Source organism: Marmota monax, unplaced genomic scaffold (assembly GCF_021218885.2).
Source record: "Marmota monax isolate L192 unplaced genomic scaffold, Marmota_monax_Labrador192_F-V1.1 WCK01_AAM20220418_F8-fsc00002, whole genome shotgun sequence".
In the NCBI taxonomy this organism is placed as follows: Eukaryota; Metazoa; Chordata; class Mammalia; order Rodentia; family Sciuridae; genus Marmota; species Marmota monax.
In genome coordinates, this window is record NW_026693571.1 from 21,794,067 (window position 1) to 21,820,577 (window position 26,511).

The window sequence follows — 26,511 nt, forward strand, 5'->3', positions numbered from 1 at the left end:
AGATATATAGAGATATATACATTGTACACTGGATTTCACACACTTGATGCAAGAAGAATAATATAAAATATAAATAAATGTTTATGCTGAATGCATGTTGTGATAGCAATATTTTGGATTATTTAGTTAAAATGTCATTAAAACAATTTCACGTGTTTCTTTTACTTTTTTTAATGTGGTGATTGGAAAATTTTAAAGCACGTATGTCGTTTGCATTATATTTATGTTAAGACAGTTTTCTGGCTTAGCTCCTTATTGTCACCTGGGTTTTGGGAATGTCTCAAACACTTGGTTTAGAGAGTAATGGCAGAGAGTAGAACGCATTCCTAAAACCTATAAATCATAACTGGTTTACAGGTGTCCCCTTAACATAGTCACAGAGTTTTAATGAAGGACATCATAAATAAACAAGTGTCCTCAGAGATAGCCCACCTTACAATGTATTGCTCTGTGAAATGCTTTTTCCCTTTTTTTGTTTGTTTGGTTTTGGCTTTTTGTTTCTTTTTTTTTTACATTTTAAAGTGAATTCATAATTTTTCCCGATGCCACAATGGGATCTGAAATGTAGCAGAAAGCCTATAATTTGTAGCATTTTTAAATTAATAGTTTTAAAAAGTTATTTTTAAAACATCAGTTATTTTACTTAGATTCTATGGGTAGAGAGAAACAACTTAGACTTATTAGCTTATTGAATTTGATCTTCTAAGTACCTCAATGTTCAATTGAACTGCTCATTCATGATATATTATAATTTCATACATCACAGATAACTAGACTTAATGTTATTTTAGACGTCCAAATGTTTTTAAATCCTGAAAGGGGCATTCATATGCTATGCTAACAGGCTGTCAGCACACTAGAGGCTAATTTAGACTTTCTGGGTTACACTCACCGCCCGCAATGCCCCTGTGAAAGCATCTATTCACTGCACCTTATCTGTCTTTCATCAGAAGGAATTTGTCAGCCACTGCTAGGAGAGATAATGTAAAATAATTTCCCAGAGATACTATTATTATTCCATTGCTAACACAATCTATAAAATTCTCCTTAGAAGCTGATCAATTCATAAGAGCTTTCTAAGCACCTACTATGGGCTAAGGGGTACACAATGTAATCCACTTCCTTGAAACAATGGAAATTTATAGGAATCATGCAAATTAATCTATACACATCAGAACCAAGAAAGGTAAGGGTAAAAACTGTACCATAAATAATAATATCCAAAAGTCTGGATCCACTATTCTTAGTGTATTCTGTGAGACCAATAAGGTTTGAAAGAAGAAATGATTACATGTTAGAGGGTAAGTGCAGAATATTGAATATGTAGAATATTTAGAATATCCACATAAAGTGGCAAGAAAGCTTCGCATAAAAAACAAGATTCTAGATCTGACCCATCATTGACAGTGGTAGGATTTGGAGATATGTTATTAAGTTTTCTGGGTCTTGATCTCATTATATATAAACTGGGGATTAATCAATCCTGCTCTGCCTGAGCTATGAGTGAAGATGAAATGAGATAGGGTTGTGAAGGGTTTTTCTGAACTTCAAATGACTAGTCAACTTCAGTTATTATGAATTAACCCTCTAATTCCTTTTAAGGCTTATAATGTCCCTCTGCTTTCATTAGCTGCCTCTAGACTTGATATTGCAAATTCCATTTGGGCAGAAATAGAAAGATTTTGGTGTTATAAACTCACTACGCAAAAGAAAAAGTAATGTTATTTTAAAATAACAGCCTCAATATTTAGCTCTGTTGTTTTAATGAGACAAAAAGCTGAATAAAAATTTAAAAAGAGATAAAATACAAAGTTAGGTTTGCTTGGACTTAATCAGAAAACCTCTAATGGCTATAATCTTGAAACACTGCTTTTGAAAATTATTTTGCACTTGGATTTCCTACTTACATTTTATATTAAATGTTCTATATAAATTTAATTTTTTAGGTGTTGGGCATCCAACCCAGAGTCTCTTCCATATTACCCAACCAGGCCTGTTTTGTCTTGCCCCACAGTATGCCAATCACTGAGACAAGTTTTGCAAAAGAGTTCATTTGCAAGGCAACTAAGGATACAGGGAGGTATCCCAAGTCCCAAGACTGCCTCCCTGTGGACAGGATCTGGAGGTATTTAAGGATAGAGAAGCTGAATGACTTAAGTTAGGGGAAAGGTGATTGGAGGTGAATTTATTAGTTGTCGCTGCAGGCATCGTCGAACCTAATGGCAGTTCATGGGACACGTGGAAATAATAATGTGGTCTAAGGATAGAGATTTCAACCTCCTGATATCAAAAAGGTCATTTATAGGACCCCTGTACAGGCCCAAATCTTGAGTTGGTGGTCTCATCAAAAACAACCTTGAAGGGCCAGGGTTGTGGCTCAGTGGTAGAGCACTTGCCTAGCATACATGACATAATGGGTTCGATCGCTGGCATCACATAAAAATTTTTTAAATGAAATAAAATAAAGATATTGTGGGAAAACACACACACACACAGCCTTGAGCCAGGCACAGTAGCACATGCCTGTAATCCTAGCAACTCCAGAGACTGAGGCAGGAGTATCAGAGGTTTGAAGCCAGCCTCAGCAACTTAGCAATACCCTGTCTCCAAACTAAATATAAAAAGGGCTGGGGATGTAAGCCAGTGATATAGCACCCCTGGGTTCAATACCTAGTCCCACAAAACTAAATTTTTTTAATTAAAAAAAGAAAAACAGCCTTGAAGTCTCTGAAAAATAATGTAGGCAAAAGTGTAGGCAGGTCTTAGAGACTTGAAGTTGTCTTCTTTTGACGACTCTCAGGTCTGGAGAGACTTCTGAGCTGCAAGAAATATGCATTTAGGATTGTAAACCTCTGTGTCGATAAATGCCAGCAAATGGATTGTATTGAGATGAGTAAGGGCTGGATTTGTATGCACATGCTAAGCACCAACTCTATCACTGGGTAACACCGTGTTACAACATGAACCTTATGACTAGATTTAATATTTTATTCTAATAAGAGGTTTTGGAGTATGAAGCAATATCTCAAGTCTTAAGAGGAGTTCAAGAAAGCAATGGGGACTTTAATTTTGTTGGATATATGAGGTAGAGTTCCTAGAGAAGTTTAGGGTAAAGGTTATTGTGACTCATCTCAGAATAAATTTTGTATGAGACATAATTTGTAAGTTAGTGATTTCAACATCAGAGATATTTTATTAATAGAAAATAATGCTTATCCTGACTTTATTTCCTAAAATGTCATAAACTTGTACCTTTCTCTCTTGAAAGGTAATTCTAGGATGTTTGTGACAAGATCCAATAGTGAATTGGCAGTACCTTAGCTCCAGGATATCCCAAAAAAACAAATTTAATTCCACTTCAAATCGAAGAAAAAACAGTGCATCTTATCTTATAATTTGGATTTTAAAAAAATAAAAACTTGATTCTCAGGAAATTCTTTAGACCAGAAAAATCCTTGGGGAAAAGTCACTTGGTACAGGGCAGCTAACCCCTAGATAATAAGAAAAATATTGCCTCATAGATGAATGCCTGTGTTCAGATCTCTGAAAATGGTCAGTCATTCAGATAGCCCAGGTCTTGTTACTGTGCTTACCTTTTATGTTGTTTATGCTCAATAATTTTTCAAACGTCTTGATATTCAGGGCATGTCTAGTTTTAACTCTATGTATATTAGAAATTGATCTGCATTGGAAAAGATGAATAAAAATCAATTGACAGCACACAATTTAGGTGTTGAAAACAACACATTTGAAAAGGTATAAGCTAATAGAAGTAGCATTATGAAATAAAATCTTCACCAAGATTGTTTATAAGAGCAAAAAGGGGTCTATAATTCTTTAGAAAAGTTGGAATAATGTATCACTTAAAATGTTTTATTTCACTTTTGTTTTGTCTATGCCATACTGAGCTTGATAAAGAATTTGAGAATCCTTAGAAAATTACACACACACACACACACACACACACAGAATAAGAAAAATCATTGAGGAAACTGGCAGGGCAGGATCCTCACTGAGGCCCTGAAGAGAATAAATTGATGATATGATGACTAGTGTATGCATAGTGTACTCTATGCTGGTGAAACTAGGTATTATTGTCATGGGTGATCTTGCACATGTAGCCAAGGGGCAAATCTTACTATTCGGGGAAATATGAACGTGAAAGTGTGTCAGTTTGGCCGTCACAGCACCATATTAAAGAACTTGCCCAGTGTGATGCAAATACTATATTACAATTGCTTCCCCAGAAGAGTGAAATTCAACATGGAACTATAATAAGCCAATCCACCCAAGCCCAGGGCTGAAGCTGCTTTGTCTTTTGAAGGAGAAAGAGGTGACCTGGTCTGAATTTGCCTCCACAGGGAGGCCTGAAGCAAGTTTCCCTAACTGTCACAGGGAGCTGTAGCTTTTACTCCACCAGAGAAGAGGAGCAGTAGTCTAGCACTTTTTGTAACTAACAATGATACCGTGGCACTATTTCAGATGAAACATTACATCCAAGAATTTTTGTTCCCTCTCTATTTTGTGATGGAACAAAAGAGAAGCAAATCCTCTTTTATATAGTACATATTAATCGCAATCAAAACACACAGCTATTGGTTTAATTTGGACATTAATTTACTTATAATTTCAGTTTGCCACTTAAAAAGAAGTATGATCACTGAGGCAACAATGTTAAAATATGTTGTTATAAATGACCTTTGAGTCCTAAAAACTCCACTTGTTTTGCCAAATCATTAATCTGATTTTCAATGAACATCCCACTGCCCAAAGATATCTATAATCCTCAGATGCAATATTTTGTGCTTGCAGATACTTGATTTAATGGTGCCTAAGCTGGTTGATCACTAACAAATGGTACCATAACCAAGCAACACCAGTATTATTTGTGTCTGTTTTCTGTCATGATAAACCTATGGTACCTGCTCTCTGCCAGAAACTCCGCCTAAAAACTCAAATACAATGGGCAGTAATCAGTTTATTAAAAAATAAAACAGCCAAGAACCATTATCGTGATTGAAAACACTTACTAGGGCAAGTGTTAGTTTCGCTGACCCTTCCACCAGCTGGCAGAGTTGTAGCTAGACTAGGGTTTTCCTGTGTGACATTTACATAAACTACAGTATTAATAATGCCCTCTTGAGTTGTGTTACCCGATATCTCTGCATTTTGTAGAGTCCACAGTTTTGACCCTTTGCAGCGTATCCTATTACTGTTTAATACATGTCTGTGGCCCTACTTGCCTATAACCTCTGTTGTAACTTGACTTATTTTGTTGATTTTGATGTTCTCGCGTCCTTGAGGGCCTATGACAGAGGAAAAGTATTTTTTAAATGTCCTCATTGACTTAAATAAAAATGCAAATGTATTTTGAAAGTCAAAGATTTTAGGTTTTATGTTTCAAAAATATTATTCATATTGGTAGGTCAACTTAGTTGTAGTAGTTAGGAATCTTCTGGCTACAAGAAGCCTAAATCAAATAGATTTAAGTCAAAAGAAAAGAATGCATTATTGGTTCAGATAACAGAAAGTTCTAGAGTTAGATCCATCTGGCTTCAGTCACAGTTGGATCCATTGCCCTTAATGATGATCTGAACAACAAACTCGTTACTCTGTACTGCCTCCTTATGTTGCTTCTTGCAACTGCTCTTCCCAACCCATGTCAAGATGGCCTCCAGCATACCGGCTAGCAAGAGTGCCTCCAGCAGTCATCTCCTTTCCATGACAATAACATGCCAGAGTTCATTCTAATTACACTACCATGTGCTCATCCTGAACCAATAATTGTGGTCTTAGGATGGGAACGCTGCCATGGGTGGAGGGGAAGTGAGTGAGAACCTGAACCTCCTGGCCTGAGAGTGTGGGGCATGTTTCTGTTACAAAATCAGAAACAGATGATGGGAAAAGAAAAACAACCCGTGTCCATTCTATTATGCCCCATTTAACAGGTGTTAACACTGATAGGCTTCTCAGAGAAGATGCATGTCATGATGATGTGGGTCTCCCACACTGAACCCAGTGTGTTTTTCTTTCTACTCCCTCTCATTCATTCCTGGGTGGTATCAGTTTATAGGTAATTAGCAATATAGGGTTGTGTTAGTTGGTTTGTTTCAGGCCAACTAACATAGTTCTCTGAGAACACTGAAGGACCAGAGCACCACCAGATAAACTGAAATGAAAATCATGAGAGGATTTTTTTTTTTAGTCTTTGGTTTCATCAGGATTCAGCTTGATTACCCAATTTATAAAAAATGGGAATTGATTTCCTGACAGTTCCTACACGTAGAAGCTATTCCTGAAGGTTTGGCAGCGATTTCAACAGCAACAACCAAATCCAAAGACTGCTTTGTTTCTCTGCTCTCCTAACTATTTTATATGTGTGTGTGGGGGGAAGTGATATATATATATATATATATATATATATATATATATATATATACACACACATATATATATATAATCTTTGTTTTATTATTTTTTTTTAATGTGGTGCTGAGGATTGAACCCAGTGCCTCACATATGTGAGGCAAGCGCTCAACCACTGAGCTGCAACCCCAGCCCCTCTCCTAACGATTGAGAGGATTTTATTTGCTTTGCTTTGTGGTTCTGGTTTTGGTGAGAGTGAAGTGGCACTTTGGCTTCTTGGACTGGATCTGCTTTAGAGAGTCACAGACATTCAATCTGCCAGCAGCCCACGCTGCACAGGAGACATTTTGATAAATGCTGTATAATTCCATGTCCACATCTGTACAGAGAGGAAAAAAAAAAAAAACATGTCTTTAATGACCATGTTTTACTTAGTTTTGTTTTCTCTGTAATTCATTTTTTTTGTCTGGCAGTCCATCCTGAAGGTTCAAAAGGATAATGATTTCATGAGAACTTGAGTTGAACCCAAGCAGAGGAAGAGGGAGTTAGGAGACCTGCCCTGGAATCAACCTGTTTATTGAAGTAGATTTGAAGGAAAACAGAGCATGAAAACAACAAATCAGCCTGACTTATCTAAGAGGAGTGGATAAAATAGTCCCTGCAGGAGGAAACATGTAACCAAATCCAGTAGTTTATCACATCTTCATGAAACCTTGAAATAGCTCTATGAATTTATATTGTTTCCGAAAGACATGTGAGCCATGCTGTCTCATCCTGCCCCACTGTGAACCTTGAAATCAATCCATTGCTCTCAAACTTTGGGAAAATGATATGCTGCTAATGTCAATGAACTAGCTGCACTCAGAATGTGTTTTCACTCCTCGAGTTTATTGAAGTGGAAGACAGAAAGTATATGCCTCTCTGGAAATAACCACATATGCTCAAAGACCTGTATTTTCTAAACACGAGTGCATTTCTGATAGAATGGCTTCTTAATATGAGGGCACTGTGTTATTCTTCCTTTCCACAAATCGTTTGCCTCTTTATATTTGCAGAAATGATCAATTCCTATTTCCTTCTTGGAGCTTGGATAAAACAGATAAAAGACAATGGATGGTGGTCTGAGAAACCTACCTCCTCTAACACAAAAAGCCATAGTTGCGACCTCTGACCCCACACAAATCACCCTACTCTGCCTCAGTTTATATTGGTTTATAACCATTGCTTTATATTAAAGATCTTCTGGGGAAAAAAACACATAATAGTTGAATAAACTGCAAGTTAAAACTTCTAGCCTATGAGTAACAGTGAAAGATGATCACATATTACAGATGAATTGTACTGCTTACTTTGAATTTTTTTCCCCTTCTACTCTTTTTGCAAACTGTCTCCGGGTGCTATTGTTTATTTGACAATAATTTTAAGAATGCTCATACCCTACTCAGTGGAGCAGTAAACAATTTCCAGATTGGTTTTTCTGTGCCACTTGTGTTTTATTGTTCCTCTCCTTAATGTGGACAATGATTTGCTAAGTCTTTTTCTTTTAACTTTCAAAATTGCTTTAATAAGCAATCAAAAGCAATTTTTATAAATATGTTGGCTGAATTAGAAAGTAATGCAAACAAAAGAGCCATAAGAATGTATTGTGGGGATCTGTGAGGAGACCAGTAAATATAGGTGTGGCTCAGTGGTCAAGGACATGCATAATTGGCAGAGGGCCTGAAGTGCAATTTCCTCAACAAAAAATAAATACACACACTATGTATAAACTTATATGTTGAAAAGCTAGTATTTGTATATTTCTCATTTTGACAAGCTAGCAAATTAGATGTCGATATCTCCATAAAAATCTCCGCACAGTGATTATTCCTCACGTGTTTCTCTAAGTCTATGTTTTGAACAGTAGTCAAAGTAATTTTCTGTTTTATTAGCTATGTAAACTTCAGCAAGTTAATTGACTTTTATTTTCAGTGCCAGTTTTTTCATCTTTAGACTAGAGGTAATGATATACCTGTCGGGCTGTTATGAGAATTAAATGGGGGAATATATCTAAAGTCCTTTGTGGGGTACCTGACATTTTGTGTTATTCTTTTTGTTTTGATATTGTTGCCTAACATAGCACTATAAAGAATTGTCTTCTTAGATAGAAGTTCAGGCTGTAGTAGACAGTGTCCTATAAAGGAGTCAGGTTCACAAAGTCGGGAGAATCTAGATTCCTTTTCTAGCTCTTCCATTAAACATATGGATAGTCTTGGGAAACACATGCACACTTTCAAAACCTGAGTTTTCATCAATGAAAAACAAATAGCTTTAGAAAGTCACATGCTACAGCACAGCTGAAAAATAAGGAGATAGTATTGTTAAATAAATACAGAAAAAAATTTGCCATAAAGAAAACTACTCCCAGCAGCTTGGGAGGCTGAGGCAGGAGGATGGCAAGTTCAAAGCCTGCCTCAGCAACTTAGCAAGAAACTAAGCAACTCAATGAGACTCTGTCTCCAAATAAAATACAAAAATGGGGGGCAGATGTGGCAAAAAGGTTGAGTGCCCCTGATTCAATCCCTGGTACCAAAAAAGAAAAGGAAAGAAAATTACTCTCACATCTTGAAACAGTGTATGTAGCACTGACTAAACTGAGAGAGCATTTTTCTGGCTTTAGCAAGGCTTACAGGAACCCATCACTCAATCTCATCCCATGTTTTGCCTCAGAGCTGAACTTCCTAGACCAACCAAAGAAGTTTCAAACATTATTTTCCTTTTATTTGTAAAATGTAAAAGTACATATAAAGCAATTGTCAACTTATTCATTTTATCTCAACTGACAAATACTTCGGCAGTAGTACCATCTTCTAGAATTAATTCCATATTTCCTTCAATCTACACTTCTGCCTTCTCATAAATAGATAACAACATTAAAAATGTTGCTTAGGGCAGGAGATGTGGCTCAAGCCGTAGCGGGATCACCTGGCATGCGCGGGGCGCTGGGTTCAATCCTCAACACCACATAAAAATAAAATAAAGATGTTGTGTCCACCGAAAACTAAAAAATAAATATTAAAAAAATTCTCTCTCTCTCTCTCTCTCTCTCTCTCTCTCTCTCTCTCTCTCTCTCTTAAAAAAAGTGTTGCTTAATGTTGAGGTCCATTATGATTCCTCACACACACTTATTGGGGGAAAATTCTACTGTACTGGTTTGTCCTTTTTTTTTGATGTAGAATTTAATTAGAACCCAAATAAAAGTACCTTCAAATAAAAATCTTAAAGGTTTTAACTGCTTTTGAGTAAGACCAGAGTACTTGGAACCTTTTGTTTACCTATAAACTACTAGAAATAACAATTTCATGGCTGCCAAAGCATTTGTCATATTTCACAATCTATTACTTATCTGAAGTGAAGCATCAAAGGTAGATTTAAGTCTTGAAAGATTTTTTATGTCATAAAAATAGCTCACCTCTTTTCGACTTCATGTAAAGATGGCAAGCTGGGATGAAGTGACAAAGATTGCCTAGAGGGGAACTTTGAATGAATAACTTTGAAGGAAACTATTTTCAGCAAAGACTTGTCCAGATTTAATTAGTTATGGGGGTTAAGGGGAAGGAGAAAAGGCCAGGAGCCTGAAGGGGTTTCAGGAATAAAGTGTCAAGGAGAAGTGAGGCCTCACGTGGAGAAGGAAGTGTTGCTGCTTGAAGCTTTAATAATTTTGTGACCTGGTGTCAAGCCTTGTGGCAGGGGAGGTGAAAATGTGAAACATTAACTAGCCCTGCCCTTTGCTGGAGGTGATTCATACCCTTAGCATCTTCTTCAGTGTATTGGGTATGCTAACCTTCACAACAATACATTCTGGAAGAATGTTATTTGTCCCATCAAAAAGGATAAGATGTGAAGGTATTGGTTCCTTGCAACATCCTTGCTCAGCCCCCAGAATTAATCCCCCTTACAGAGACATGAAATATGAATTTATATCACATGCCACACGAAAACCACAATTTTAAAAAGGGAAACACACATAGATCCACAATTCAACTACTAACATTAATATAGGTTGTGATGCTTGTTTATTTTTATTATAAAACATCTGCTGAAAGTTCTGTGTCATGTAAACATTACCCAAACCATGAATGTATACTGTTGCTTTTTTTTAAATTAGATGATGTAAATTTATACCAAACTTTGTAGGACACTACTTGGTATATAGTATATTGATGAGAATAGCAACTTACTTGTTAAGTCATGGTTCCAGGGAGGCCAAGTATGTGCTATAAAACAGTAGCCAAAGTATAAACATGTTCAGTATGATCCCTTTTGTATTTTTGTAATGCTATATGTGTATTCAACACATATTTATACACATGCTTAAACTTCTTATTTTAGATATTTAGCCATTAACATATTTTAGCATTACAATTTAAACAAAGAAAAAGTAACAGCATTAAAGAAAGCAATAGTTCATAGATTAGCTCAAAATTAAGTAAGGTAGCAAATACACTGTCAGGTGGACTGGAAGCAGGAATTGGGGGGATAGAATGATATGCAAACTTCAGATTAGGGATGAGTTTGTATATCATTCTGACAAGCTTGATTTTTCTTCTAGGAAGGAAGAGCTATAGGATTTTAAACAAAATGATGATCTAAGATCTTGCCTTTAGAGAGGAGGCAAAGAACACCAGTTATGATACTTTGAAGATGTTCTGGCAAAAAACAATGGTGGCAGTAGAATCCAAAACAGAGGCAGAGAAATTTAAGGGCTATGTCCTTTCTATAATGAATAGTACTTGTTGTGTTTTTGTTTTTAAATGTTGGAAGTGAGAGAGAAGAAAGAGCCAAAGATAATTCTTAGATTTCTAATTTGGGACAATCCTATGAGAGTTTAAGATTTTGCAATTTTGAACTTTTCTGTGTTCATGAATTTTAATCTTTTAGAATATTGTATTTCCATGTGTACTTGAGAATACTGATACTAGTGATGTGGTATAGGTGGAATTGAGAGAGGAAAGTCTGGGGCATCTCAAATCACTCTCAAGGCTCTTATTCAAACAAAAATGATAAGGGCCTCATTTAGACTGTAAGAACCATTTTATAGTTAGAAATGGGGAGCCAGTTAAAACTTGAATTTTAGAGGGAAGATGAGTTTGTCTGATTGATGTTGAGGTTAAAGCAGTGAACAAAATGGACAAAGTCTGATCCCACCACACTGGAAATTTTATGGAAGGGGGAAAAATACACAAAGTAATTTAGTAAGCAAGTTCATTTGACCTGATGATAAATGATAAGAAAAAATCAAACAGGATGATGTGTTCTTTGAAGGAGGCATTAACCTGAAATTGGGGGGGGGGGTGAAGGATCTCATTTTTCCAGGAGACACCTTGAGTTGAAACCCAGATGGCAAGAAGGAAATAGTAACTTTCCTAGAGAATGAAGGGCAAGTGCAAATGCCCCCAGGCTAAGACTGAGTTTGGAAGGTATAAAGATGCAAATAGCAAGCTGACTGTCTCCAGCCAGATGACACCAGGATAGGAGGATCAGAAAAGAGACCTAGGGGCTGGCAGCAATATCAGACCTGGCAGGTCCATTGGCTTTGGAAAAAGGTCTGATTTCACTCTCAGTCAATGCAAAGGCATCCAGAGTTTCCAGAAGCAGGGGAATGGAGTAGAAGGCTGTGTGTGTGACATGATCTGATAATTGAAGCCACTTTTCTGATAACATGCCCAAGGGACAGACTGAAGGACAAACCTTGAAACATACCAAACTGTATCCAGACAGCAAAGAAAAAAGAGAAAGGTCGAAGAGGTAGGATAGAAAGCAATATAGCACTAATGCATAGTCCCCAAGAGAGGTGGAAGTTTCCAAAAGGAGACAGTGGTGCAATGAAGTCAGGTGTCAGAGGAGGCCAAGAGGTTGAAGAGACACTATGATCATGGGTATTGTATTATTCTCCACTCAGGTCATTTTAGATTCAACTTTGATTATTTAGTGAGAGAATACATTTAGCCCAAGGCTATGTACATATCATTATAGGTGGCATTAGAACTCAAATAGTAGGAAGGTATAATTTTTTTTTAATGTTGGAAATGGGTCCATACTTAAAAACACTAAAGATATACAGCAGAATATGTAAATTTATGTTTTATTTTGTACAAAGATCAGTTAATTGAGTAATTTCTGTACATTTCTCTTTCATTCTATGGAACTACTTTAGAAACAACAATACAAATTGCGAGAAAAATAATAGACTTTGAAGTCATTAACAGAGAATGGACTAGATAATGGTTGCGCTGAACTGAGTAACATAAGCATTACCCTTCACTCTTGAGCTTGCCATCTAATAGAGAATAAATGTGAACGAGGAAAGAGCAGCAAAGATGGGAGAGAATACCAGGGCTTATGTTCAGAGGGGCTTCACAGGACGGCTGTTTAAAACTGTGTCTGAAGAATGAGTAGGTTGCTAAAGAGGATCAGGGTGAACTTGGGGGAGAGGCTGATGGTGTTGGCTGGTCAAGCTACAGTTTCTGGTAGCTCAGCTGAACCATAATTTACTGTTTCTAAGGAAAAATTCATTTCGTCTTTTGAGGGCTTTCAACTAATTGAAGGAAGAATACACATGTTATCTATGATAATCTCCCTTACTTATGGTCACTAATTATGGATTTAATCACATTCAAAAATACCTTCACGGCACCATCTAGATTAATGTTTTATTGAATACCTGCGAACTATATAGCCTGGCCAAGTTAACACATAATATTGTCCATCACGTGAATATATGATAATACTGAATGTTCAAATCTTTGATAGACTCTTCTAGCTATCATTCTTACTTATTAACATAAGGGTCAGCAATAAGTTGATATTGCCTTATTTATCTGCCAATAATTGTTTAATTTTTATAATTTTATTCCTTGTGATTTTTTTAAAGAGAGAGAGAATTATATATATATATAAAATTAGTTTATATATATATATTTATAAATATATAAATATATATATATATATATTTAGTTTTCGGTGGACACAACATCTTTAATTTATTTGTATGTGGTGCTGAGGATCAAACCCAGCGCCCTGCACATGATAGGTGAGTGCACTACCGCTTGAGCCACATCCGTAGCCCCCTTGTGATTTTTTTTACTCTTTGAATTTTTGAGGTTCATAATAATAGTTCAGTATTTGTAACTGTAACCCAATAGGGATTAAGAAAATGGCAGAAATTTTCCATAATTGACTATGTAAGGCTTTAAACATATTAGCAAACATTTCTGATTTCTTAAAATTAAGTGCTTAAAAATGAAAGTCAAGTACTAATAGATTATAAATTAATTATAAGCTTGATAATTATATAAGCAGACTAATTTCTATTATAAATTAAAACTTTCATAAATTTATTATCTTCCATTTCATGATTTCTTTTTATAAGTAAAAGACTTACTTTATTAAAGATAAAGTACAACTTCAGCCACAACAGCTGGGAGAGTCCTAGCATACAGAAGGTGATCAACAGATATCGACATACGAACAAAATGTGAAGAAGATAGTAAACTATGCGAGTTCAAGGTCAGAGGTCACAGAAATGAGGAAATTAAGACAATGGGAAATGAGAGAAAAAAGTGATGAATCCAGGCAGAATTAAATGAAAGCTATATATCTGCAAGTAACTTGGACTGTTAAACACAGCTTTCATGGAGACATTGAATAATGTTTAATGCAGTCAGTGTTATTGATTTAGAAAGGTTGAATTTAGTGAAGAAACTTGTAGTGATTGTTGTAGGCAGAAACAATAGGTTGCACATGGGAATTATTTTCTCTCTTAATTTAAATAAAATCTCAAAAACACATTAAAATATAAATCATCTACAATGTAGGATTTGAAAAAATCTCCAAATAAAAGGTAAAAATAACCCCCAATTCTTCTACCTAGAAACAATGACGACTAATATTTATGTGTATCACCTTCAGTGTTTCACCTGACATATCCTGTGATCTGTTGGTATAGTCACCTGTGCACAAGCATTCTGTCATTCTCAATAAAAAAGGATATAATTATATAAAAAGTGGCCCCAAATCTGCTTTATTTATGTACTAAATAATGGAGGTTCTTTGAGACTAAGACACAAATCAGCCTCTATCAGAAATTATGTAACATCCTTAGGTGGCGCACGCCTGTGATTCCAGCAGCTTGGGAGACTGAGGCAGGATGATGGTGAGTTCAAAACCAGCCTCAGCAATTTAGTGAGGCCCTGAGCAATTCAGCAAGACTCTGTCTCTAAATACAATATATTAAAGACTGGGGATGTGGCTCAGTGTTTAAGCACCCCTGGGTTCAATCCCTGGAACCTAAAGAAAGAAATTATTTAACCATTCCTGTTGAAGATCAATTGCTCTCAGTCTCATTCAAATAATTTTTTTCTGCCTTGTGTTGTAACGTATTCTGTGTTTTTCAATAAGTAATGTTGTAGCAAACATCTTTGTACATGTATGTTTACATTTGATGTAATGTCATTTTGTCTATAATGTGGATTCTAAGAAGTGAGATAGCCAATTTGGAAGAATGTAGAGATTTAATTATTACTTATATTGTCAGTTTCTCTCTAATGTAATACCCATTTATATACTAGCCAGAATATGCAAAAGCACATTTCCTTATCATTCAATATTTTAAGTTAATCTGTTAAGGAAAATAAACTTATCTTCTTGCTTTACATTACATTTACTGTTATTTGAAAAGAAAACAAAAGTGTTTTTGAAAATTTCCTCTAAACACAGTACTCTACTACATGGCAGAAATAAAGATGATAATTGAGAGAACAGGAAGATTCTATATTAGTAAAAGTCAGAGATCATGTGGGGCTGGGGATATAGCTCAGTGGTAGAGTGCCTGCAGAGCATGCATGAGGCCCTGGGTTTGATCCTCAGTATTGAAAAAATAAATAAATAAAAGGTCAAATATCATGAAGGCTTATATTGGGCCAGAAGGAGGTATCTATTCCAGAGCAACTATATGTCGAATGGCATGTTAACTTTTTATCACTAGATTATTAATAGTGATAATTGGTAATATATTGACATCATTTGCCAAATATTTCTTTAAAAGCAAAAAATAAAGATTTTTTTCTTTGAAGTTAAAAATCATTCAGTACTTCCAAATTGTGCAATACATTTAAGGCATTATATATTCAAGTACTTGAATTTAAATGATGAATTCAGTAATATGTTTCTTGAAATATAGACCATAGTCTTTGTCTTCCAAAGGATATTTTAATCAAAATATTAAAAATAAGCTGAGTCTCATTCAGATAGTTAATTCCAGCTGCCTTTTGTGGTAATATATCATGAATTATCTCTCTGATGGATGGGTAGCCAAATGCAGATAAAATTAGCTTTGCAGTCATTCATTTTAAATTGCTCTTGAATCATTTGGAAGTAAATTCCATTTCAGAAGAATACGCTTCAAGTCTCAGACAAAGAGATAATGGTCCTATATTTTATGATATAAGCAATAATAGTTTAAGTCTTATGATTCAGAAATACAGAAACTTATGTATTAAGTTGATGAAAATTAAAGCTTGATATATAGCAATAAAACCAGCAACCTAAAGCTTCCTAGATTGATGTTCATAGCATAATATTTTCCTGTCAAGAATTAGGTGGAATGAAAGTCTATAAAAATAATACATGGTGCAAAGCTTTCTCTTCTTGTATATAAATGAAAAATCAAATGCCCCTATGAGATAACAGAAAAGGAAATACTGGGATTTACTGATATCAAGATAAGAATGGCACTACTGTTGCAATGTCATTATTAACTAATAGTAGAATGTGAAAAATAAGTCAAATGGTAGGGGATAGCAAAATTCATAATAATGTTATATCTCCATCAAAAAAAAGGAAATTATAGCTTTGAGTTGATACTGAATTCAGTGTTCAGAACCAAAGCAACTTCAGAGATTTTTCCTTTGTTAGTTTGAATGAACTAAATGTAGAAAACGTTTTAGCAATCTTACTATTAAAAAATCATTTTGCCTAAATAGAGTAATGCAATTAATATCGGCAGCAGAGTATACATTTTTATAAAATAAAATAATTTAGGGTAACTGTAGTATGTCACTAGAAATAAGTTCACAGTCTGAAGTTGCTGTTTGAAAATTGGGTTCCTATTGTCACACTGATCCCTTTTTCAGATATTTATATTAAGAAATAAAGTGGTAAGAAGATTCACTCACTGATCTCCCTGTTTAGAAATATCAAAATTGTTCTTTCATAGCTTCAACTTTTGCAGCATGACCTTATTAGTTTCAGAAAGCTGGTTTGCTGGTATAGTAAAATGAATTGCATGCTAGGAAGTGATTTCAGTAAATCAGCTCAAGGTAGAATCTCAAACTTTCTGATTGCCATGTATTTAACAGTCCTCTAGTGGCCTGGAAGAGTTAGACTCAGCAGATAGGGATTTACTTGTTTTGGATCATTTCCATGGATGGGCATCTGCAAGACCATGTTTTCTACAAAACAGTCAATCACTATAAAAAACTTGGAAATACCAAATAAGCTCCAAAATGAATATTCACAATAGCTTGTGAGCTCATTAGTAATCATCCCATTTGTATTTTGTCATATTTATCCCACTATCCGTATCTACTGTCTTGAATATTATTTACTAATGTTATTTCTATAACCTAAATTGAGTACTAGAAGTGACATGCCATATCACTTAATGTTACTTAATCCAAGGCTGTAGCTTATTGAATAAATTTTGTAGAAAATATTAATAGACTATTATGCTATTATTGGCGAGAACAGCTCTCTAGAGCAATATTAAGAGGTGGGTTCTGTAGAATCTAGAATAATATGTAAAAAAAGAAAACATTAAATTTGTCACACGAAGAAAACATTTCTAATGATAAAAATCATTTTTTAGTAACCTTCACTTTAAGTGTTGAAAAGTGCTTTGGAAAATCAATACTGTGGGAAGCCTCAAACCAAGACATAGATTTATTTCTTCTTATCACAATCATCTTAAAACTAAATATTAAGGAAATGCAAAGTTAGTTTGATCATATGTTTTATAATGATATTATTAAATCTTTATTTCCCCCCCCATCACATTTAACAGAGCCTCTTGTTACTTGAAAATATATGTGTGATTTTCTTATCTTCATTAGTTTTCTCAGTAGTTTACAATAAAATAATCAGAATAAAAAAGATACACATTTTTAGCAGGACATAGAAATCAATTTTTAGTGTCTCTATAAAGTCTTTCCATAGAATATGAACCTATAAATACTGTGTTACATTATTAAATAAAGTAATGTAATACATGATCCTCTGATATCTTATAATTCCTTTTAAAGGAATAAGACTAATTTAAAACCACAGCTGAAAGCCTTTTTATAATTTGCATACTTAAATACATAATTATTAAATGCTTTCACATGTTTTGTGTATACAAATACATACTGACAGTAAAAAAAAAAATGAAGTCTAGTTTACCATCTGTCTCCATGAATAATAATTAAAAACAAAAGCCAACCTTGTGTAGAATTTGAGTTTTATATTTTGCAGTGCTTTATTGATTATCAGCCCTGTCAGTCATCATATATAACAGGAAGTGCTTCAGCTGAAGAAAAATAGGGCCTTCAGGACAATAGTTTTGTGGTGATGGATCCTTCAATAGCTCAGTTCCTCATCCTTTTGCCTTTCTGAGCTACGTTTATTTAAGCAGTCTTGATTGTTCCTACATATTGACTAAAGGAGCTGAATTGATAGAAACAAGGTTATTCTTTAGTAAGCTGACAATTTGGCTCCTTGTTGTTCAACAGTAGAAAAAAAACTAGAAAAAACAAAAGGAGGTAAAGTAAGAAAGAAAGAAAACTATAGGAAACATCACTTACATGCCAGAGTCGGGGGAGCTACTTTGAAAACTCCTTCTGCCCGTGATGCAAGTGAAGCCAACTTTTACTGCAGAAGAGATTAGCAGAAACTGGATGTCATTACTATTTGACAGCTATCCCATGATCTAGATGAAAAATGTCCCCGACCAGGTTCTTAGGAGACAGATGTTCACTTCACCAATGGCCATCTCCCAAAATGGGGCAACAACTGAATGACAAAAAAAAAGAGTTTCAAGGTAACATCTAAGCAACCAGTCTTTAAGTACCAGAACCATATTTTGTCTTTGCTACTGAATATATATAGTGCTAAGGATTTTTAAAAATTTTTAAATTTATTTTTAAATTTTGATCTGAGAGTTTTGTCCCTCTACAGATTAGCATGTTTAGGAAAATAAAAATAGTTTTGTTTTTCTCTGTTTCTTATAAAAAAGATAATTATCAGTCGGGCATGGTGGTGCAGGCCTGTAATCCCAGCAGCTCTGGAGGCTGAGGCAGGATGATGGAGTTCAGAGCCAGCCTCAGCAAGAGCAAGGCACCAAACAATTCATTGAGATCCTGTCTCTAAATAAAATACAAAAAAGGGCTGGGGATGTGGCTCAGTGATTGAGTGCCCCTGAGTTCAATCCCTGGTACCAAAAAAAAAAAAAAAGATAATTATCAAGCTTAATTTATTTATAATATATTGAAAAGACTCTTTTTACCTTGACTTTTGTTAAATGTGATAGATTTTATTTAAAAAATCACTTTTATGATTTTTTTATTTAGAATCATGCAGAATCCAAGTTTAAAAAAAACTCAAAGTGAACAAATATCTCAAGGGATTTTTAAGTTGTGTTTATTCAATGGTGTTGGAACATCAGGGCAGGAGCAATATGTTTGATAATTTTCAGTGTCATAAAAATGAGTGTGTTGTTCTTCTTTAAAACAAAAAATCCTCAGTAATCCAATGAGAACAGGTTTTCCCAGTCACATAACACCATATAAGGTCTGAAGTGTAATTTTAAAATAAGACCAAAAAGCATTTCTAGACTCTAGGCTGTACTGTGCCTCTGAATTGATGTTATCATTACTATTTCCAATGCTTTGTAAATTATGAGTTTAATTAATATATGTTGGCTGAATAATGTTTCACACTGTGGAATTTTTTGAAAATAGTGATAGATTTAAACTGAATCTAAAGATCCTTAGTTTGTGTCTCTAGTATGTCTATTCAATGTCTTGCGAAGGATTTAAGATTTTCATTTGAGCCTTGTGCTTTTCAAACAAATTTTTCTTATGAAGTTCATTTAGCTTTTATCAACTCTCATTGAGAGTAACACTGTATACTGGGAAGTGTAGTAATATATTGGGAAGAGCACAGTGTTGGTGTTAGACAGCCTTGAATCCCAATTCCAGTTCTACTAATTACTGTCTGTGGTTTGAGGGAAAGGTGTTTATTCTCCCTGATGATGTGTTTTGCTATGAGTATAATAATGCAGCTCCTTAATTGAGCATCTAGTCTATTGATATATCTGGCATGTAGTAGACTTTCAAATCATGTAATTATTTATAAGTCAGTATTTTAAAGTGAATAGCAAAATAAAACACAATTTATCTGAATGTTATGACCATTTTCCACTTTCTTCTTAACAGATGACGACTTTTTTCATGAACTCCCAGAAACGTTTCCATCAGATCCACCTGAGCCTCTGCCACATTTCCTCATTGAGCCAGAAGAAGCCTATATTGTGAAGAATAAGCCTGTGAACCTGTACTGTAAAGCCAGCCCTGCCACCCAGATCTACTTCAAGTGCAATAGCGAGTGGGTTCATCAGAAGGACCACATAGTAGATGAACGAGTGGACGAAACCTCTGGTGAGTTTTCACTGGCATTTGGACGGCAGTGCAAGATCCTACGCTGGCCTGTTGTCATAATGTTATTTCAGTTAGTGAAATTAAAAATGGAGTTTTTATCCCTTGGAAGAAGTTTTGAGTCGGTTTGGTTAAGATTTGGTGATCTCATTCCAAGGATTACAAAATAAACTGTGATGAATATATCTTGACTCGATTCCTGTTGGACTGCATGTAATTATAGCATTATTCATGCTTGAGGAGATAAATAATGTGAATAAATAGACTGAATTAATGTGGATGCCCTATTAAAAGATGTCTTTCAATTTTCCTTGTGTGGTAGTCAGATCTAAAGGTCCTAAGTCTCATGTTCAACTTTACTGACATCACTGAAAGTGTTAATCCATAAGCAATGTCCCCTTATATTTTTAAAAGAATCTGTCAGTGTTGTAGAATCAAAATATGTTGTCTCCATAACTTACACGAACTTATCCTGACTCCATAATTCTTATCTGTTGTTACATTGAGGGTGACAGAACAGGCATAGTGAGAGATCCAGGAGCAGGAGCTACCTTCTGAGTGGGTCTTGATCAGAGAAACTTGGATCCTGGAATGATTAAAACTCCTGATTCTGCTGTTCTATAAATATTGCCCTTAAAGATAAAATATTAAAGGTATAGAAAGGACAAAGTCAATTTTAATAACTCGAGTTTACATTGGCTATAAAGGAAACTTTCTTAGTAGCAGTTTTTTGTTTTGTTTTGTTTTGTTTTTTTACTAAACAACGAGTAATTTAGGATAGTTGTGGAATCTCCTGCAGTTCTTAAATTGAAAAGATATATGTATATATATTCCTCATGATTTAGAGTATTTTTGCTCTCCGGTAGGGAGACTATCCCTTGGAAATCCCTTTCAGATCCCTTCGATATCTAGGATTTTTTAGTACCAAGACATATATTTTAAGTATTAAGACTCCATCCACCAACATTTCTAAGCTAAGTAGTTACCTTTATGGTAAAAAAGTGGAAGCATTTAAATATCATCTTGTCCTTCATAGATATCTCTATGTACCAAAATGGATTGACGTTTTCAAAAACCAAATGGTAAATAAGTCATGTTTGTGCCTGAGAGTTGGATTATCCAAAGACAAGTACAGACCGGTGCATGAAGGGGATCTACATTCAATATCACTAACAGCAAAAGTAGTATGTTGAATTAATAGGACATAAAGAAATAAAATTTACTATGAGATAATTAAGAAAAGGCAACTTATATGGAACATAAACTCATATAACATAATGGGTCTTTGGAAATCAGGTGGCAACTCTTCATAATTGCTTGTCTATTTGTGAATCAATATGTTCACTGTATGTAAGCTGCTGACTGCAGGAATAGCTGGGTATCCAATTGTAGGGTAGCTTACTTCAGGGAATTGCCCCACCTCTTGGTCTAATTACTCAGAAAATAACTCCACCAGATGTCTACAAATTCTCAAGTGGATTGAGTTTTATTTGTTTCAGCTCATTTATTTGTAAAGATTTTGGATACCTAAGCTTTTAATGATAGGAGAAAGATAAGATATCACAAAAGCTAACATGAGGCTCACAACCTATTTTATACACTTGTCTTTGCCAAATTAATGAAAATGCCTATTTAGAAAGATTACAAATAATAATAAAACTTCTTTGATATTCAGCACTTCTGCCAACTTCATGCTATGTAGGTAACACATATACAAACACACACAGGGTTTCTTTCCATAAAACATTTGTTTTCTATGTTTCTACACAAAAGTAATTGTTACTACATGTATCCAATGATTGAAACTACCTTTTAAAGTTACTATAAACTAAAATAGATGACATGTTTCTAATCAAATTCAGGATGGATAGATGAGAAGGAAGAAGAGATTTGGGAGCTTTAACACAGTTTTCTGAAGATGGCAGGGGTGGAGTCTAATGCAATATGGTTTTCTGTTGGGTTTCGTTTCCATTTGAAACTCTATGAGAAAGCCAGCATCCATCCTAAAATTAATATTCTAGACACATCCTAGGTCTAAAATTGGGAAAAAGACAAAGATGTCTGCAGATGCCTATCTTATTTGGTATTATTCTAACTTACTAACCAGTGTTATTAGACAACACAAGTAATTAAGGAGACTAAATTATTTTAAAAGTGAGAAATTATCATGTATGACAAGTGGTATGGTTTCCTATCTGGAAAAGTTGTCTAATTTCAAAGGAAAAACATCAGAAATACAGAAAAGTAGCTGATAAAAAATGTGCATAACCTATTAATTTTTCTTTGTACAGAGAGCCAGTTCAAACTAAAATGTAATAAAACATATTACTTGGAATAAAGTTCAGACATTTGTCAAATTTTGGAAAGAAAAACAGTTTTTCATTTTGATTTGTTTTGTTTTGTTTTGTTTTTTTCTCTTAGTGCTTGGGACCAAACCTAGGAACTCACACGTGCTAATCAAGCACTCTAATACTGAGTTACATCCTGGGCCTAAAAGAAAAGTTTTAAGTTCTTTCTGCACAGAAGCCAAAAATTAAAAAATAAAAAATATTATGACTCAAATAAATAGATATACATTGTACTTGAGTAGAAATCATTAATATTTTTAAAATTTCTGCTATTTATAAATGAATCTTTAAGGTCATTAACATTGTATGAAAAATAATTCACACAAAAAAAATTGGGGAAATTCTGAAATAGTAGAGTCATCAGGGTACCCCAGGTTTTTATCATTATATTATAAATCTGAAGATGTTAAGTGAGTTTGATCTTAGCAGAAGACAAAACACACATATTAATGGATTAAAATCAATTAGATAAAATTCTCAAATGCCTAAAGCCTTTCAGAATGTGATAAAGATATATTTGCAGCCACTGAGGAAAAGAGTTTATTCAATGCATGGATGAGACAAGGTTAGGAAACAGAAAGCAGAAAAATAAAAATATCAAGCAAGCAAGCAAGCTTGTATTCTATCTTATTTTTTAAAATAGATTCTAGATATTAGGACTTAAAGTTATCATTGTCATCATCATCATCATCATCACCATCATAACTAGGAGAAATTTTTGACTATTTGTTGATTGGTCAGTTGGTTTCAGTGATCGTTTTAATCAACTTTTTCATCACTGTGACCAAAATATCTGACAAGAACAACTTAAAGAAGAAAGTTTATTTTGGTTCATGGTTTCAGAGGTACAGTCCATGGTTCACCAAAATCTATATTTCTGGGCCCAAGATGAGGCAGAACATTATAGGGGAAGAGCAAGGCAGAGGAACGCAGCTCAGGACATGACGGCCAGGAAGTAGAAAGAGAGAGTTTCCTCTCACCAGAGACAAAATGTAAACCCCAAAGGCATACCTTCAGTGACCCACCTGCTCCAGCCATTCCCTACTTGCCTACAGTTACCACCCAGTTAATCACATAAATGGATTAATCCATTGATTAAACCACACCTCTCAAAATCTGATCATTTCACCTCTGAAAATTCTTGAATTATTTTACACATGAGCTTTTGAGAGGTACCTCATATCTAAATCATAACAGTGGTATTCCAAACCTTTTTTATTAAGACAACAAAATCTAGAAGTCGTATAGGAATGCATTAATTACTTAACTTGAATATCCAAAGCAAGAATACTTCAAGCAAAACCAAGATACAGGTTAAAAAAAAAGTTATTAATATCTGTGGATGTATATTAGTCAAAGGGCTAATTTAGTTAACATATAGCCATTTTTTAAACTATAACACAATACCAGCAACTCAAGGGAAGATTCAGGAGAGTTGGAACATGGAGATATAGGAACAGAGATGCCAATAGCAACTAAGCATCTAAAGAGATGTTATCATGATTAAAACATTTGTTAGTATACAGAGTTTATTACAGGCATATTTTGTTGATGGGGTTGTAAATTGATACAATCTTTTTGAAAGCCAATTTAAAGATACATCCAGTATTGAAATACATACATACCATTTCACTGAGTAATTTCCAGTCTAGGAACCATCTAACAATAAAATTTATGGAACCAACCTAGTTGTCATTCAATAGATGAATGGATAAATAAAATGTGGCATATATACACAATGGAATATTACTCAGCAATAAAAGAGAATAAAATCATGGCATTTGCAGGTAAATGGATGTAGTTAGATAAGATAATGCTAAGTGAAGTTAACCAATCCCCCCCCCCAAAAAAAAAAAAAAACAAATGCTGAATGTTCTTTCTGATATAAGGAGGCTGATTCATAGTGGAGTAGGGAGGGGGAACAAGGGAGGAATAGATGAACTCTAGATAGGGTAGAGGGGTGGGAGGAGAAGGGGAGGGGGAATGGGGTTAGAAATGATGGTGGAATGAGACAAACATCATTATCCAAAGTTTACATGTATGAAGACACAAATTGGTGTGAATACACTTTGTATACAACCAGAGATATGAACAATTGTGCTCTATGTATAATATGAATTGTAATGCATTCTGCTGTCATATGTAAATTAAAAAATAAAACAAAATAAAAAAAAAAAAAAAAAAACTTAAAAAAAAAAAAAAAAAAAAAAACAAATTTGTACAAAGGCTTGTCCTTGCAAGTTGTCCACTGCAGTAGCATATCAGGTACTGTTTTTCCTTAGGATGGAATACTGTGATGCTGGTTGAAACATTGAAGTTGCTCCACATGTGAAGCTGTGGGAAATTCTCAGATAAAATTTTGCAGGAAAACCAATGCACAGAACATTTCTTGTGATATGCTCCCATTTTGCAAAGAAAGAAGCTATACAATGTATTTATATATGCATTGAAATTTTCTAGAGAAATGTGCAACAAACACTTGACAGCTTAGAATCCTGGTGATAAAGAGAGACTTTCGTTGTTTGATTTTTTTAAGTACTGAGAATATATTATTTTCAGAATAAATAATGAAACCTGAAAATCAGCCCATACCACATTATTGCATCTCTTTTCCTGCTCTCATCAATCTCTAATCTGGACAAATATTGTGGGGAAATCTGTAGGTCTCTGGTATTAAAGTTTTTGATCTTTCTGTGATATCAGAAATATTGTGAATAGCATCTAAATAGTTTTTGCATAAAACTGAATTCACCTACAATTTTGATCCTCAGCTCTCCACTTAACACAATCTGACTATAGTATTATTGGGGCCTTGGTGATTTTAATATTAAGAAATATTAGAATACATTCAGTGTTGAAATATATTACAAATCAGAGAAATTTTCTGGGCATTTAAAAAATCAGGTTTGTTCTCAGATGATAGGACAGATAAAAAAAAATATTGCAAACAAGTTCATTTTTACAGATACCTCTGCCCTTAGAAATACCACTTGCAAGCATATTTAGTGTCCATCAGAGACATTGCCTTGTGATGAAGAAAAATCAGTTACATTCACTAAAATCTCTATCAAACATACCTTTACACTGAAAAAAAATCACAAAACTGGGAAAGCAAAACTAAAAAAGCGAAACTAAAAATGTCATTTTTTAAAAATTCTTCCTTTTAAATTGTCAGGCTGTTAAAAAAATCTCTCTGACTCTAAAGAATGAAACGAATGGTTATTTGTACTAAGCAAAGTTCTACCATTGATCATAACGAAATGCACTGATTAAAGAGCATTCATTATGGTTACTGTTTGCCTTTCCATCATTTAAACTATACTTGCAAAATTTCTTGCATATGCATAATATAAGAAACAGTAAAGGGAAAGCAGCATTTATTAGGTGGTTTAGAAATGTTCAATACAAGCTCTTGATTTGGTAATAGAGTAATACATACCTATGTGGCCTTCAAAATTCCATACAAATCTTGATCTGCTCAAAATTTTATGGTTATATTTTTAAGAAAAACTCAGGCTCAGCAGCTTGCTTTCTATTTACTTGAAGTCTTTTCAACTCTTGTTTCCATGGTACCTAAGATCCCCCATCTAAAAGCAAATATTTTTCCTCTGTAAAGAAGCAAGGGAGTTTGGAAAGCCACAGTTGTTTTGAAATTTTAATAATCCCTGAGATTTTCTCCTTTCATCTTTAATTATTCTCAAATTAGCAAAAAATGTCAATAAGACCAACACAATAATGATAAAGAGAGTTCCAAGACACATACAGAACACCTTACATGTATGATGTCCTTTAGACATCACAAAAATCCTATGAAATGATTTTTGGGATTTGGGGGATTTATCTTGTTGAAGCTCAACAAGATAAATAAACTAATTCTCCCCAAATCACATACAGAGGAGGTGATTAGAACTAGGATATGAACCCAGGACTCCCTGTTTCCAAAACCTTTGCTGTTGGCCCTGTGCCCAGTATCTCCCTAAATTCTGCCACAATTGCTAAACACAGAAGAGTTAATCTAAAAAAGGACAATCATCCTTTTCTCAGGAATAGAAAGCCTGGTTCAAAAT

At 34.4% G+C, this 26,511-nt stretch overlaps 1 protein-coding gene across 2 annotated transcripts in view; it reads left to right on the forward strand.

Annotated features, from left to right (window-relative positions):
* The window catches only part of Unc5c (unc-5 netrin receptor C), a 370,561-nt gene that overhangs the window by 196,588 nt on the left and 147,462 nt on the right, over nt 1-26,511 (forward strand). For both annotated transcript variants that reach the window (XM_046458973.2, XM_046458974.2), the window contains exon 2: nt 19,878-20,099. In XM_046458973.2, the coding sequence (XP_046314929.1) occupies nt 19,878-20,099 (222 nt within the window). The remainder of the gene's footprint in view (nt 1-19,877; nt 20,100-26,511) is intronic.